At 48.3% G+C, this 15,265-nt stretch overlaps 1 protein-coding gene across 7 annotated transcripts in view; it reads right to left on the bottom strand.

Annotated features, from left to right (window-relative positions):
* The window catches only part of MECOM (MDS1 and EVI1 complex locus), a 325,715-nt gene that overhangs the window by 43,728 nt on the left and 266,722 nt on the right, over nt 1-15,265 (bottom strand). For 5 of the 7 annotated variants that reach the window (XM_059479099.1, XM_059479093.1, XM_059479098.1 and 2 more), the window contains one exon: nt 2,162-2,296. In XM_059479099.1, coding sequence (XP_059335082.1) covers nt 2,162-2,296 — 135 coding nt within the window. Of the gene's footprint in view, nt 1-2,161; nt 2,297-3,888; nt 4,303-15,265 lie in introns of those variants that run through there. The other 2 variants (XM_059479097.1, XM_059479094.1) reach the window with 2 other exon arrangements.

Genomic DNA, 15,265 nt, shown 5'->3' on the forward strand with positions numbered 1-15,265 from the left:
ACCCCAGGCAGCCCCACACAGTCTATGTGCACACTCAGCTCTGACTTGCATTTGTCACTCCTTGCACACGCACACGTTTGGCCATGTAACCTCCATTTCCCAGTTTGCCTTCCCATTATATTTTATATTACCTCTGGTGAGCTTGTGCCAGAAGAAAGCAGAAGGAGGAGCTGTTAGAAAGAGTTTCTTGCTTTAAGATTCGAGAGCACATTTTTAGCATTAACTTTTTAGGCTCTGGTCATAAAACGTTGGAGTACGCGGACGATTTTGTGGGTAAGTGTGCAGCATTTCCAGAGGGCCAAATGAACAACAATCTCCTGCTGACAGCACCCAGATCACAACAAGCTACTTGAAAGACAACCAAATCTTAATTTGCAAATCTCAGCAACAAAACGCTATAAAAATATGGAATTATGAACAGCACGATACTGTGCAAAATAAATAACAAGTCTCCAGTGAATGAAGGGAATTATTGGCAGCAGTACAGCCACCATTACCAAATGTCAGAAATGTAAACACTAAAAAAAAGAGAAAGTTAAAAGCGCCATAACTTTGCTTCCAAAAACGTCAAAGCGCGGGAGTGCGCTCAGAGGGAGATGCTGATGGCTCAGCCTCGCCTGCACTTTCTGCTGCAGATCCCCAGCACCGACCCAAAGACAGTGAGTTGCTTGACCAATGCATGTGATTTCTTCTCATCTTTCCTACCTACACCAGCTCCTGCTCAATGTAAAATACTTGAATTCACTGTTTCAATTAATCTACATAGTTTCCTTTTCCTATCACTGTTCCATAAACGCTCTGCACGGACAGAATTTATCGTTTTTCAGCACAAAGCATATTTCAGCTTGGAAAACGTAACTTGCTTTTACTAATAACCTTTATGGTTTCTTTAGTTAAACCAGCTGCTGCATAGAAAAGAAAAGAAATTATCTCTCGCTCCGCTGGCTCGTTCCATGCTACATGGGCTCAGGGCTGAACTGTAAAAGTTGGAAATGAAAAAGATCTTCTCTCATAGTTTCTGAGAAAGTTATTTAACCCAGTTTTAATCAGCTATCTCACATGAGTGAAATACGTAGCACTGGGCTGGAAATAGCAGGCTCCCTCACATTCATTTCCTATACATATGGAATTTGATTAGAAAGAATGATTTCTAATTGAAGCTTTGTGTCTGGTTGTGATTCTTCTTTCAATACTGTCAAGGCAATTAAATCAGCTAAAGATAATCTTTAACATTCACCTGATGCAGTTAATTAAGTGGTGAAAAATGAAACACTGATTAAATGAATCGAATTCTATGTTGCAGGTAGCGAAGTTTAAATTGGAAACAAGAATTCACAATCATCTGTTGCTTTGCTGTTTTAGGTATTTTACTTTAAAGAAGAAAAGCTTCCTCAGCCTAACTTTGCCCATTAAAATATTTCATAATGGCCTGTGTTATCCGCAGACAAAAGCAAACCCTGATTTAGGAAACACCTAATAACTCATCAGCATAATTGAAAACAAAATGCTTTACTGCATTCTTCCTCTGCCTATCCCAGCCTTTTTTCCAACACACAAGGATAAATAATGTTTCAGCCCAACAAAGAGTGGATTTAAGTGCAATAAATGAAAAGAAAAAGAAAACCACCGACGACCCTGATTCAGCACATAAGTACTACGAGTTCCAGCAAAGTGTATGGGAAGGCACAATAATATCCATGCATGTGTGCATTCAAATCCAAAGCCCCACACATGCAAGTATACTGGTAACACTATCACTTTTGTGTCTTCCCCTCTTTCCATTAAATTCATGCTACAGCATCCAACCAACTCCACGATTTAACACAGCAATCCAAGTGGACTGCAACAGGAGCCAGAAAATGCTCCCAATTCAAAATCAGCACATAATGCCTTCGTATCCCTTAGAAAGCAGCCCTGGATTTTATCAGACGTAAGACCAAAAAAACTCCTTCATGAATTGAACAACAATACATAAAACTGAAAATTCGTATTTTCTACCGCCCCTAATCAAAATTATTCCATTCTGCATTTCCATCTGTACCTTATCATTTGCCATAACAGCAAACAGGCCAAAAGCTGTTGTGAAATGCTGTTATTTTTTTTTCCATTGACATGTGAAAGTTCCTTTAAAAAGTAAGTCCAGAAAGTGAACACCACGTACCTGATCACTTATTTGACATGCAACAAGGTTGTGCTGATTGTAGCATCCAGCAAACTTGATATATTTGAGCCAGTTTCCTACATCTGGTTGACTGGCATCTATGCAGAACTTCACATTGCAAAATTCATCCAAGATCTAAAAAGAAGAATATGAAAGAGTAAATCCTTCTGTTGCTGGCTGAGTATTCTAATCAAAAGACAAATCACAGGCTTCCAGATAAACAAGCAACAAATAATAATAATAATAATAATAATAATAATAATAATAATAATAATAATAATAATAATAATAATAATAATAATAATAATAATGGTGTGTTTATTCAGAAATATGTTTCCCTGCTGAGATTTTTTTTGGGAACTGTCAGAATACATACATAATAATAAAAAGACAACAAATGTTCTGAAAAACGTCTTGACAATTATTTACAAGTAATCGAAATGCTGTCTAATTATTGCAATGAAACACTATGTTAATTTGAGGCACCTGATTTTCTATGCATTCATCAATAACTGTGCCTGAAATTATTATTTTAATTAAATAAGACTCTGACAAGAATATAACAAAAATTATTAAAATAGATGGTGTTGGCTTCATTTAAGGTTTCTGTTTCTGTTTTAGGATTTACTTTGATTGCAGCACTCATTTAGAATTTTTATATTTGTTGCTCTGAACCAAACTTTATCTGGTAGGCAGACTTATTTATCTTGTTTTACCATTACACTTCCCAAACAGTCCTGTGCAACACTTAAATCCCTCCCCTTAATCGAAGCAAATAACAGAATCCTTATGTCAAAATAAAGAGAATAAATGAAAAACAATGTAAATACTCATGCAAACCATGGCAGTATTCAATACACACGAATAAATGGTTCCAATTATGCAGACAATAAACAAATATAATGAGACGGCTCGTGGACAAGCTAAAGACGATGCTCTATTCTAATATTATGACAAATTACTAATCATTACGGCGGACTGAATATCATTATTTGCAAGCTTCACCATCGGCCTATCGCAAACTTCCCACAGCTTCCCGGGGAGCTCACTGCTAAACTGTAACAACTTCTCCTCGCCCCCGGCAGCAGCCGCCCCATTTTCACAGCAAAATCAAGGAAACAACCCGAAACGGCCCAAACGAGAGCGGAGGGCTCGGGAGGCTGCGCCCCGCCGGGGAGCGCCCAGAGCCGCGGCCGGAGCCGCCGCTGCCGCTGCCGGGAGCCCTCGGATGTCCCAGCCCGGCCCCTCGGTGTCCCGGGCCGAGCCCCGCGCTGTCCCCGCGGGACCGGCCCCGCTCAGCCCCGCTCAGCCCCGGGGCCGCGGTCGGGCCGCGCCGCGCATGGGGGCGCGGAGGGTGCGCGCAGCCCGCGGGGCACCGAGCATCGCCCCGCCGAGCCGGGCTCTGCCCTCTCCTCCGAAAGAGAAGGTGGGAAACCGAGCCCCCAGTCCCGCAGAGCCGCGCAGAGCCCCGCAGAGCCCCGCGGCCGCGCCGGGCGAGCTCGGTCCCCACGGGCGCGCACGCTGCCCCGCCGCCCGCACCGCCGGCTGCTCTCGGGAACGGGACGTGTAATTTTCCCGTTCGGAGAAAGCCCCAAGGAGGGAAGGAGGGCTCAGCCCGCACTCCCCGGGGTCTGGGCTCTGCCCCGGGCCGGCGGCGCGGCGGCACCGACGGGGCAAAGCGGCCGCGTCCCGCGGGGCCGTGGCAGCGCCGCGCTCGCCGCTCTTACCTTGTGTCGCCGGGAGCCCGCGGGGGCAGGGAGGGGCAGAGGGACAAATATCCTTCAGGCGGCTGGAAGCAACATCTCGGCGTTAAAGGCGTGCGGAGGCCGCGGCCGTCGGGGTCCGGGGAGCGGCGGGGCGCTGCACCATGTGCGGGGGGCGGCGGGGCCCGGGCGGGGGCTGCCGGCCCCGGAGGGCTCAGCGGCGGCGGGGCTCGGCGGGTTCCTGCCGCCTCGCCATCACCGTCCCCTTTCGGCCCCTCCTGGTCTTATCGGCTGGCTTTGGGGCGGCGTGTGCGAAAAAAGTTATCGGGGAAGGGGGAGGAAGGGGAAAAAAAAAGGAAAAACAAAAAAAACACCTAAAACCCACACAAGCCTCTTCAGGGAAAGGAAGGGGGAAAAGCGGAAAAAAAAAAAAAAAAAAAAGGGAAAAAGAAAAACAACAACAACAAACCCCACAGCGCACCGCTCAACAAAACAAACTTCTTTCACTTCTCCGCCGGGGATGGGAGAAAAGTGAGTGCGCGTGGGAGGGCGGACGGACGGACGGACGGGCGGGCGGCTCTCCCCCTCCCCACGCCCGCAGCCTGCCCGCGGCGCTGCTTCCCCGCCGCACCCCCGGGCAGCGCCCGGCCCGGCGCGGCCCTCTCCGCCCCCCCTCCCCGCCCACCCCGTCGGGCCGTGCCCTCCCGCCGCTCCCCTTTCGGGCACTGTCTCTTTAAAGCGGGGCAGCCCCGGCCGCTCCGGCCGCCTTTCCCCCCCCACCACCAACACTCCCCGGCCCCCCCGTCCGGGGCGGCGGCGGCGGCGGCGCTCCCGGCGCGCTTAAAGCGACAGCGGCCCCGCGGCCGGGGGTCACCGCCAGGTCGCGGAACAGCGGCCCCGCGGCGGGGGCTCACCGGCAGCCCGCGGGGGCGGCCCCCGCCGCGCCCCCCCGCCCGCATCCCCCGCCCGGTGCGCGGCGCCTCGGGCCTCGCCGCTCGCCGCTATTTATTGGCCGCCGCTCGCTGCTCGCCCCGGTGCCCGCAGCCCGGAGCGGCCGCCCCGCTGCGGGGGCTGCAGCGAGCGGGAGCCGCGCTCGCCCCGACGGCTGCTCCCGGCGCGTTACCCGAATTGTCCCCGTCATCGCGTCACTCTGGTTATTAATAACGATATTTAATGAAATGCAACTTCTTCTTCTTTTTTTTTTTTTTTTGCCTCCCCCCGGCCAATTTCCGCGACGACCCCGTTTGGTGCCGCGGAAGCATCGCCCCGCTTGCCGCCGCTTCCTAAGCGATTTAAAAAAAAATTTTTTTTCTCCTTTTATTTCTTTGGTAACGAATCCCATGAATGGAGCGGCGGGAGGCCGGGCTCTACCTGCCGGCCGGGCCCGCTCCCTCCCGTCCGGCTCGGGGCTCTCCCGGCTTAAATGGACCCGAAATCCAACCGAGCCGCAAAGCCGCAAACGTCCGCCAAGTTTGGAACAGCCCGCGCTCACTACGGAGAGATCCTCGCATATGTGCTTTGGGAAGAGGGCAGGGGAAAAAGAAAAAATAAGAGGGCTGAGCTGTATCTTTTATTGCACCATACAGAAGTGCCACCCACTTTTTTTTTTCTTTTTTTTTTTTTTTAAGTGCAGATATATTTTTCAGACTAAAAGTGAATTTTTCTTCCCTGGGGGGCCAAGTGGAGCCGGGGAAGGAGAGCGAGGGGGAGGGCGAGAAGCCGAGTGACAGGAGATGCTGATGGATTCGTCTCAGCGGCCCGTTATCTGTGACATTGACCTGTTAGCTCAGATAATGGCTATTGTCCGAGGGGAGAGAGACCGGGGGAAAAAAAACCAAACCAACCAAAACCCGCACGCAGTGGTGGTAGGTAGGACAGGAAAAAAAGAAAAAAAAAAAAAAAATCCTTTGTCACTAACCTCAAAAAACCCGGTGGGATATTCCCAGAGCGCCCGGGCCTGGGAACCGGAGCCCTCCCGGTGTGCGGGGCCGTGGGTTCCTGCCCTCCCTCCGCTCCCCATTGTTGGGGTGTTTTTTTCCCTTCTTATTTTTCCTCCCTCTCTCTCTCTCTTTTTTCCCTTTTTTTTTTTTTTTTTTTTTTTTTTTTTTTTAATTTAGCCATAAATTGGCCCGGCTCGCGCTATGAGCTGTTCTATTTTCTCCCTGTCAGGATGAGGGATTTGCTTTATGATGCATTGTGTATTAAATACAAGTAATCTGGGAAACTGATTGCTCGAGCCCATCGGCCTGATCAGAGCCCGCGATGGGGAGCCGGAGCCCCCCCTTTCCCTCCCCCTGGGCCGCGGCACAAAGGGAGGAAGCGCCGCTGGATAAACAAAAGCGGCTCCCGGTACCGGCGGGGCCCGGCCCGGCCCGGCCCGCTCCGCGGCTCGCCCGCAGCGCCGCCCGCCGCCGCTGGGTGGCGCTCGCCGCCGGGACACCGCCAGCGGGGCACCGCTCCCCTTTTTTTGGGGGGAAAACCCCTTTTTTAATAGTTTTCCTTCATGCAGCGCTATAACCCAGAGGAGGAGGAGAAGGGGGAAGAAGGCTTATACCCCCGAGCCGCGGTTGGGAGGCGCGGGGGGGTCAAGGCTGACCCCGCAGCCGGTCGGGACCTCCAGCATCCCCATTCCTGGATGTGGTCAGGACCTCCAGCATCCCGATTCCTGGATATGGATACACACATCTACACACATCAACGCGCCGCGATGTATTTCTTCTTTCAAGCGAAAACCTTTTAAACGTCTCTTGCCGCCTTTCCCCTCTCCCCTCAGACGGTTCGGTGGGTGCTTCAAGAGGCCCAGATATTTCCACAGGGTCCCGTTGGCAATTGTTTATTTAAAACAAGTCGCTCTATTAGTGGAGCAGTCAGGAGTTAGTGCTCCAGTCTGCTAGTAATTCCCACCAGGCTGTAAACTGATGCCTCTTTTAAGCCTTTAACTTCATGGTCGTCCCAGAAGTAAAAGTTCTTCTAATGGAGACCCTATGGGCATCGTGCATTCCAGCACATCATTAAAGCAAAGCAAAGCAGCTCGGCCACAGCCAGATGAAATAACGGCACTGTCCACGTTTAATGGGCTTCCTGGGGCCAAACGCTGCCGAGGACAATGGGGGGAAATCAGACAAGTCGCTGGTGATTTTTTAAATACCGTAAATGTTCATATTATGTTAAATATTATCCTTTCATTTGTAGACAAGCTGTTTCACAGCCACCTTTTCGAGAGGGGTTTAATGTTATATATCTCAAGGTGACTAAACACAGCACTGAGCATCCCGGCTAACACTGTGATGAGTGTTTGAAACACTGGGTGAGTGCATTAACGTGGAGAGGGAGAGGAAAAGCAAAGCGAAACAAATACGCAGAAAACAACGTTTTCCTAACATATCCAAATGCTCCAGGACAGACCTGGGAAACAGCAACAAGAACGAAAGGCAACACAATTTCTGCATGTCAATTCCTCCCACCCTGTGTTGTGGATATCAACTTGAAAGGAAAAATAAAAACAGGTGAAAATACAAGTATTGCTGCTGATATCAGGAGAAAGATAATTTCCAGCACTTGATGAAGGAGAGGGGTGGGCATGGCAGTGCCCCCCACATCAGTGCCCTGCCCCTGCTGCCCCTCCTGCCCTCACACTCTGCCTGGCTCATCCTTCCCAGCCAAAAGGCAGTTTTCAAGTGAGGGAGAGAAGGAGAAAATTAAAGGTAAAAAAAAAATGTAAATAAGAAATTTCCCTTGGTCTGGAAATGGGCCCAACTGAAAGCATGTTAATCTCCACCTCAGTAATTTGGTTCTCCTGGAGAAGACAGAAGCCCTGCTGCTGTGCCCTGCACTTCATAAATCACGTCTTTATGTGGACAAGGTCAGGGCACCTAACAGCTCAGACATGGGCCCTTGCAGTGGCTCGGAGGGCTCCGGCATGTTTATTCTCTCGCACAGATCTCTGAGGAGCAGTCCAGCACGCTTCTAATTACTTTTGATTATTTTCATTTGCTCGGGTCAGGCTGGCTTTGCCGGCACTGCTGGAGGGTGGGTTTCCTCCCCCCGGCCCGGCTGTGGGATGCAGGGGGATCACTGCTGTGCTCTGCACCCCTTCCCTTCCCCAGGGCTCTGCAGGGCTCCAGGGGCTCACCCCACCAGTGAGGGGGTCCCATTTTGGCAGCAAAGCCAGGAACCTCCAGCTGAGTCAGGGACCCCCACAGGTTGGGACATTTACCAGTGTGAAATGAGGGGAGTGCAGAAAAACACACATTTATTTCCCCCCTGCCTCCCTCCCCTCCCAAAAGTACCTACTGCCTTTGGGGGAAAAAATTAAATGACCCTGTATCCTTGCAAAAAAGTTACAGCGGTGCCTGTGCAGGCAATAAAAAAGTTGAAGGAGCTCTGCTGTGGCTGTGGGGACAGAGCTGAGCTCGGGGAGCACACACAGAGCCCCAGCCCTGCACAGGCAGAGCGTGGCTTGGGCTGCTCTCCCCACTGCTGAGCACTCACAGCACAATCCATGGGGATGCTCGGTGCCCACACAGGGGGATGCATGGCAGTGCTGGGGTCCTGGTGTGGGTGAAGCCATCCCTGTGCTTCCACAAGCTCTGCTGCACCCCCTCTTATGGTCCGGGACAGCACACAGCTGCCCAAGTGCTGAGCAAAAGGCTCCACTTCTTCTTCTCTCCCATTAAAACGTGGGCTCTAAAATTTTCCTTCATATCCCAATCTGAGCTTGACAGCCCAGCCCTGTGTTCTCATCCTGGTGTGAATGAACCCTTCTGCCCTGTACCCCAGTGTGCCAGGGTCTCCATCACATTCCAAAGGTGAGGATGGGCATTGGTGCCACTGCTGTGGTGGTACCCACACTCCCAGACCAGCTGGCTAATGTGTGTTTCATCAGGGACCACCTGGTGGGAAGCAGTTTTCTGGCAGACACCAAGCCATGCCACTGGGTTTTGAGCCTGAAACCTTTTGGGTATTGGGTGCTACTGCAAACTAGGAGAAGGGAAATCACAGCAGATTTACCTACTTCATCAATCAGGAAGATGTAAAAATGTGTCAGTGGCTGGTATCTGGCTGTCTGGGTGATCTTACTCCTGTCTTGGGGAGGAAATCCTGCAGACACCCTTCCTTGTGGCAGGACAAGATGTTTGCCTTGATGCAAACAAACCACAGCCCTCACAGCACACCCCAAATCTGATGCTGAGCTATTCAGTGCTGCTTGTCCCCACCTCTGCTGTGAACTCAGTCCTTGCAATGCTTTCCTGCTCCAAACCTTTCCCTAGCTCTCCCTGCCAAGGCCCGTGCTGTGGCGCTAGATGCTGTTGCTGTTTTGCTTTGCAGTGCTCATTACTTCCATTACAGAAGAGTCTGGAAGCCCTCAAATCCAGCCAGGGCCATTTTCACACTCGAGGTGGCCCTGCTGGATGAGTCTGGCACAAGTTTGGCTATGGTAAAAGTCTGGAGAGAAAAGCACATCAGCCAGCTTGTCTTAGCACCTACGAGAGCCAGGGCAAGGCAAGGCAAGGCTGACTGATGGGGCTGTTGGCCTCCTGTCCACTCAGAAGCTGTGTTTTCCAGTGTTTCACCTTTCTCATGTTTTGAAAGGATGCCAAAATTCTGGAGAATCTGGGAAATTCCGCTGGCAATGCCCTTGTTCTGCGTTTCCCTGTGTGCTGGGCAGCCTGGAAGGCTCTTTTCTTTCTTAACTAACCAGAGAGTAAAAAACCTTGAGCATAGCCCTCCAAATCCTGCCAACATGACCAAAAAAGGACCTGTTTGGGTTTTTTTTATCACTCTCTTATTCATCCCTGTTGAAATAATCCTGAATAAATCCCTCAGGTTTGTACCCACTCCTGCTTCCCATGATGTGCTCATCTGGAGATGGAGCAGGGGGACCCACGAAGCCAACAGAGGGTCCATGGGGTGGCCAGAGCTCCCAGCCAATGCAGCTGCTGCTTCTCTGCCTGAAAACACAACTTTTAGCCAAAGCTGCCCTATAAATGGAAGATCCCTAAGAAATACTCCCTGAGAAGGCATAATGTCCAGGAGGGAGGAAGAACAGTATAAGGATTTTGCAGACTTAATTTGTATGTGCGTAAGAATTCATCAAGGTTCAATTAACCCTCAAATTTTTCCAATTTTTTAAGTTTCAAGCCTTCTCAATTGACAGATAATTGGAGGGCCTCCTTTGGAAGACTCCTTCCAATCCCAGAGCCCTCATGGCACGTGAAGAGCCATGCAGGGAGGTTGTGTGGGAGCAAGTCCTGGGAAACCATTTGGGTTTTCATGATCTGAAAGCAAAATTTGCAAGCCAAAAGGATGAAGAAGAAAACATGGAAGCAAGGAAAATGCCAGGCCAAAGGAGACTGAAGGGGTTAAACTACAGAACTTTACACAATAAGAATTAATGTGATGCATAACAGGTAATTCTATTTTAATAATCAATTTTAGGAGTGACTGGCTATTTTCAAAGCATTCCTGTTGTAGCCAAAGTTTTAACTAGGCGTGCGAGAGTGGGCATAAACACCTGTGGACTTTATAAGAGTAAGAAGCAATTTATCACCCAATAAAAAGTCAAACACTCATGTTAAAATTTTCAGGTTTGCATTTGCTGTTTTAAGTGTCACATGTGTGGATGGTTCTGGGGGAGGTTCAGAAGGAGTGGGTACACATCCTACACACAGAAACACACGTGCACACAGCCTGCTCTACAGCAGGGAAGAAAACCTGCCTGAAAGCTCCAATGCTACACTTTCATCCCTGCCAGGTTTTGTGTTAAACCCGTTGTGACCATCGACCGGAGTTGTCTAAAACCTGGACTAAATGGGCATTAAGTCGGTTGCCATATGGAATTACTGCCATTCGATTTTCAGATAAACCACAAAACTTGATGAACTAACATTGTTCCAGCTGAATTAACTCATCATCCCTGGGAAGAGAAGGCTGTGGAGGAAAGCGAGCGCTCTAATAGCGATGATTAATCCTGCTCCTATTGCAAGGCACTCACTGCAAGTGCAGAGATGCCCTGCCAAAGGCAGGCTGAGGATCCACCGTGCCTCCCAAACATCTGCCTTGCCAAGCCCTGATGGCAGGGTTAAACATTATTTACGTGTGCCTAGGAAAGGGAGAATTTTTTGTTACGGGCTTGTGATGAAACTATAAATACACTAAAATCCCCGTCAACGGTTCAAGTCATGCTTGGTAGACAAATCCAGGGGCTGGAATTCAGGAATGTTAATTTATTCAGCTGGTGGAGGAGCATGCAAAGCTGATCCTTATCCCGTACTGGGGCGATCTCCCTGGGATTGAGCCATGGAGTGTTTGGGCAGTGTTTGCCCTGTTGCTCCCCAGCCCTGGTGGGCAGAGCCCTTGGTGTCCCCCCAGCCTGACTGTGCTCGGGCTCCTGAGCTGTAAATGCTTAACTGGCCCTATGTGAGCACTGCAGCCCACCTGGGCGTGCAGGAGAAGTGCTGCTCCACATAAATTAGTCACACATGGGCAAAGGTGCCTGATGCATTTGGAATAATCTTACCCCCAGAGCTACCTGGTTTGCTCTAAAAAGATTTCTGCTCATCGGGAAAATTCAGGGCAGGGAGTGGGGAGAATATATTTGGTGCAGGTGTCCAAATAAACCTGTCCTATAACCCATGGATCACAATGGGTTATTAATGAAATAGCTGTGAACATCAGCGTATCCTTGTGGCAGATTTCTTTCATAAATGAGTTGAACATTTTCCAATTTCAGGAAAGTGCTGCTACCTATAAACTTGGAGATTAAGGGCTTTTTCCCCTAAGACTCAGATCCCTTGGGGCACTTGTGTTCTGGCATGCATCCCTTATTTGCTGAAGAAATTTCAAACTTGGTAATTTAGCACCACACTGATAAAACAAAGAGGGGAAGGGAAAAAAAAAGCAGTTGGGCATGCATGTGAAGGAGGAGAGAGGTGAGTGGTACAGCTTCAGGCATTTCTTTCTGTTTTTTTTTTTTTATCCACAAGCCATACTGCAGATTTTTTGGGAGATTCATAGAGAAAACATTCCCAAGATACAACATATAAGATGCATATCAATCCACAAGCTGAGGTGTGCAGATGCAAAATGACCTGCAGAATTTGAAGGAGGATGGAAGCTGTTTATAACCATTATTTTCCATATAATTTATTTAAGCCTAAGATGTTGGGATAAATTTGCCACTAGCAGAATTATGAGTGTTAGTATTATTAGCATTACAGCAGCACCTAGAAGTCCAGTGGAAACTGGGACCCTTTGTGGGTAGAAAAATAATAAACATGAGACTGTCCTGAAATCTTATGGTTGGCATGGATGGGATAAAAAGTGTGCCAGATGGGAAGATTACCATTTTATTTTTACAGATGGAATACAGAGTTCTGCTCATGGAGAAAATCAGTGGCAGATTCTCATGCAATATTTTCACATAATTTTCATTCATTCAGAAGTTGTTTTTTATTCCTTTTCTTTGAGTGCAATGAACAGAAACTACTCTCTGCCTTCTGGTGCTTACAAATTCTTATGGATAAATAGTGGGAGTCTGCTTGGTCACTGCCAGTTAAAACAGGTCTGCATGCTTTAATATGGCTCATCTGTAGCAGAAATTCTACTTTATCTCTCCTTTTTTAGCTAGGAAAACATTTTAGCCTTGGAAATGAGCAGTTGATGCTTTGGAACAGATCTTTAAACGTAAGCACATTGCGCTGATTGGTGCCATAAATGAAAGCTCCTCCTATGGAAGCAGTTTTGGGGAGGATACGTCAAACTCTGCCTTTGGCTTTTGTGGCAGAAATGTGAAACGGAGTTCAGGATGTCAGGTCCTGTTGCTAGGAGTCCCCCAGCAATCATGCAAGTGCTGAGCATGAGATGGATCATGGTCCCCACCAGGGAGAGGGGGAGAAACTGCCCCAGCTGCTGCGCTGTGTGCTCCCAAACCTCACCGAGGGGCTGCAGAAAGCAGCAGGGAATGGGCCCGTGCTCAGGCACAGCTTTTTGCGTCCATAGAAGCAAAATGGGGCAATGCGTTAAGAACAGATGTCTTTCAACCAGGAAGGATTTCAGAGACTCCATGGTCTGTCCTGCTGGGAATCCAGTACAGTAAATACAGCAGTAAAGATAATTTCTTTCCTGATGCTTCCCTGTGCTGGAATGCTCACATGGGACAATCCAGGGGATCCACTGGGCTAAGGAGCTGTTGCAGGATGTTTTGGCTGAGGAAGGTGCTCATCTCTGTGGGCTTTTCAAGGAGTCATAGTGAGATCAGGGCTGTCACACATTCCCCAGGGAAACACCAGCAGCTCCAAGTCCTGAGCACAGCACTGACCTGAGAGCATTTGGGCTGAACTGTTGGCCAGAAGTGTGGATCAAGCCCAGACAGAGTTCCATTTCCACTCAGGATTCCTCTCAATTCTGGGGTCAGACAGGACACTCAGACCATCCTGGGCTGTCCCAGGGCTGTGGATGGAGGAGCTGCTCCAGCTCTGGACAAAAGTCAGTCCTGGATCCTCCACTGCCTCCAGCTCCAGGACCAGAGGGCTGCAGCACAGTATTTCAGTGCAATATTTGTGAGCCCTCCAGAAATAAATGTGAGCTAGAAGCTGTCCTGCCAGGCACTGTGAGCAGAACAGAAGCTCAAGCCAGTTGTGTGTTGCACGAAGGACATCTGTCAGCTTGGGTGATAAAGCAAGAATATCTGTCACGATATGAATGACCACAATTTTCCCCAGAGCTTGTGGTGCATTTAACAGGGCTATAAAAGATAAAAGTGGGAGTTATGAGGGCTCATTAGCACTTCAGAATTACTTAATTATTTCATTCTCTAAATTAATCCATGAATTTCATCTCAAATGGAAAACAGTGGGTTTAGATCAAGGTTGCTGTGGACTGGGAAATACTTCAATGAAAAGAAGAAACTGAATTGGTTTGAATGATTTATAAAATGTGAGGGTTTCATTCCAAAATATCATTTATATGCCCAGAAATCTACGCAGCAAATCTAATCCAGCAAAGGAAAATGAACATTCTCAATCCACAAATAAAGATGGGAAGTAATTCTGCAGCAGATTCAACCTGTGCCTGCCTGTGTATGACAAGTAACTGATCTGAAGCCTTTTTACACATCTTTTAGGTTTGTATTTACCCCCAGTTTAGGAGACAAAATTTGGGAAAAAAGAACATGACAGGAAGCTTCAAGAAAGCAATAATAATGACAGCTACTCCCCACACTGAGTTAAGCACATCCTTCCTTCCTTCACTGATGGGAAACGAAGAGGAAGGTCAATGTCAGAAGCAAAGACTGACAAAAACCCCAAAACTCCAGTCAATCCTTTTGCTTTTTAAAGAGTGCACCTCCACCAGTTTTAGAGGTACAAAAAGAATAACATAGAAATGGAGTTTATATGAACAGGGTATAGCAAAGACCACAAAGAGTGTGGTGACCATGGATGATGTTGTTCCAGGTGATTCATTGCACCTCCAGTCAGTAGCCAAGTGTCCAGCAGACACATCTGAAGTGCAGTGACCTTGGCTTGCACGAGTGAGGCCAGTGGTAAAAGCAAATGGAAGTTAAAATGAAATATGTATATTTTTAGAAGAATTTGTAGTGTTTGGACTCTAGCTTTAGATGGCTCAAGAGTATTTTGTAAGCCAAAAATCTGTTCTTTGCTTCTGGTTTGTTGATTAAATATACTTGTTACCAAGAACTTTAAGCAGGAAAAAATTTAAAAGAGACTTCAGCTACGATATTGTCAGCTTCAGCTGCAGCACTGAACAGCTAAAACATAATAGCTCTTCAGATTCTCAAGTTATTCCCACTGACTGCCCTATAATCAGCATGTTAAATCTGGGCACCTCTTCAGGCACAGTTATTTGTGTGATATATACAGATCGATGCCTATTGATTTTATAATTTTGATTCATCTCTATGCAGTGATTCAGTTTCACATCATCTTATTTATCAAGCTTTTCTCCATGCCTTTGCTTCCAGGCTTCCTGACACTTCCAGGCCACTCGAGGAGGGTCCCACTACAACTGCTCCTTTTGCCCCTGCACACACTGTCAGTGGGCACTCACTTGGTCACATTGCAAGGAATTTTGTATGCAAAGAGCTGGGTACCCAGGGTTGTTAATGCATGAGGGTAAGGTTCATAAACCTCCTTTGCTAATGCCATAGCCCCATTGCCCCTGCTGGAAGTGGAGCCACTTCCCCTGGAGGCTTTGCCACCCCAAAGGACTGAGTGCAGCCACGTGTTTCTTACCCTGTGGCTATGAAAGCTAAAACTTAAGGCATCATTCATGCCTTCGAACTTCCCATTGTTCTTACTTACGAAGACACGAGGGGGATAAAACTTTGCACCGAATATTAAAATTTGTTCTTTTTACCCCTGGAGGTTTTTGGACCCGTGCT

Source organism: Ammospiza nelsoni, chromosome 10, assembly GCF_027579445.1.
Source record: "Ammospiza nelsoni isolate bAmmNel1 chromosome 10, bAmmNel1.pri, whole genome shotgun sequence".
Lineage (NCBI taxonomy): Eukaryota > Metazoa > Chordata > Aves > Passeriformes > Passerellidae > Ammospiza > Ammospiza nelsoni.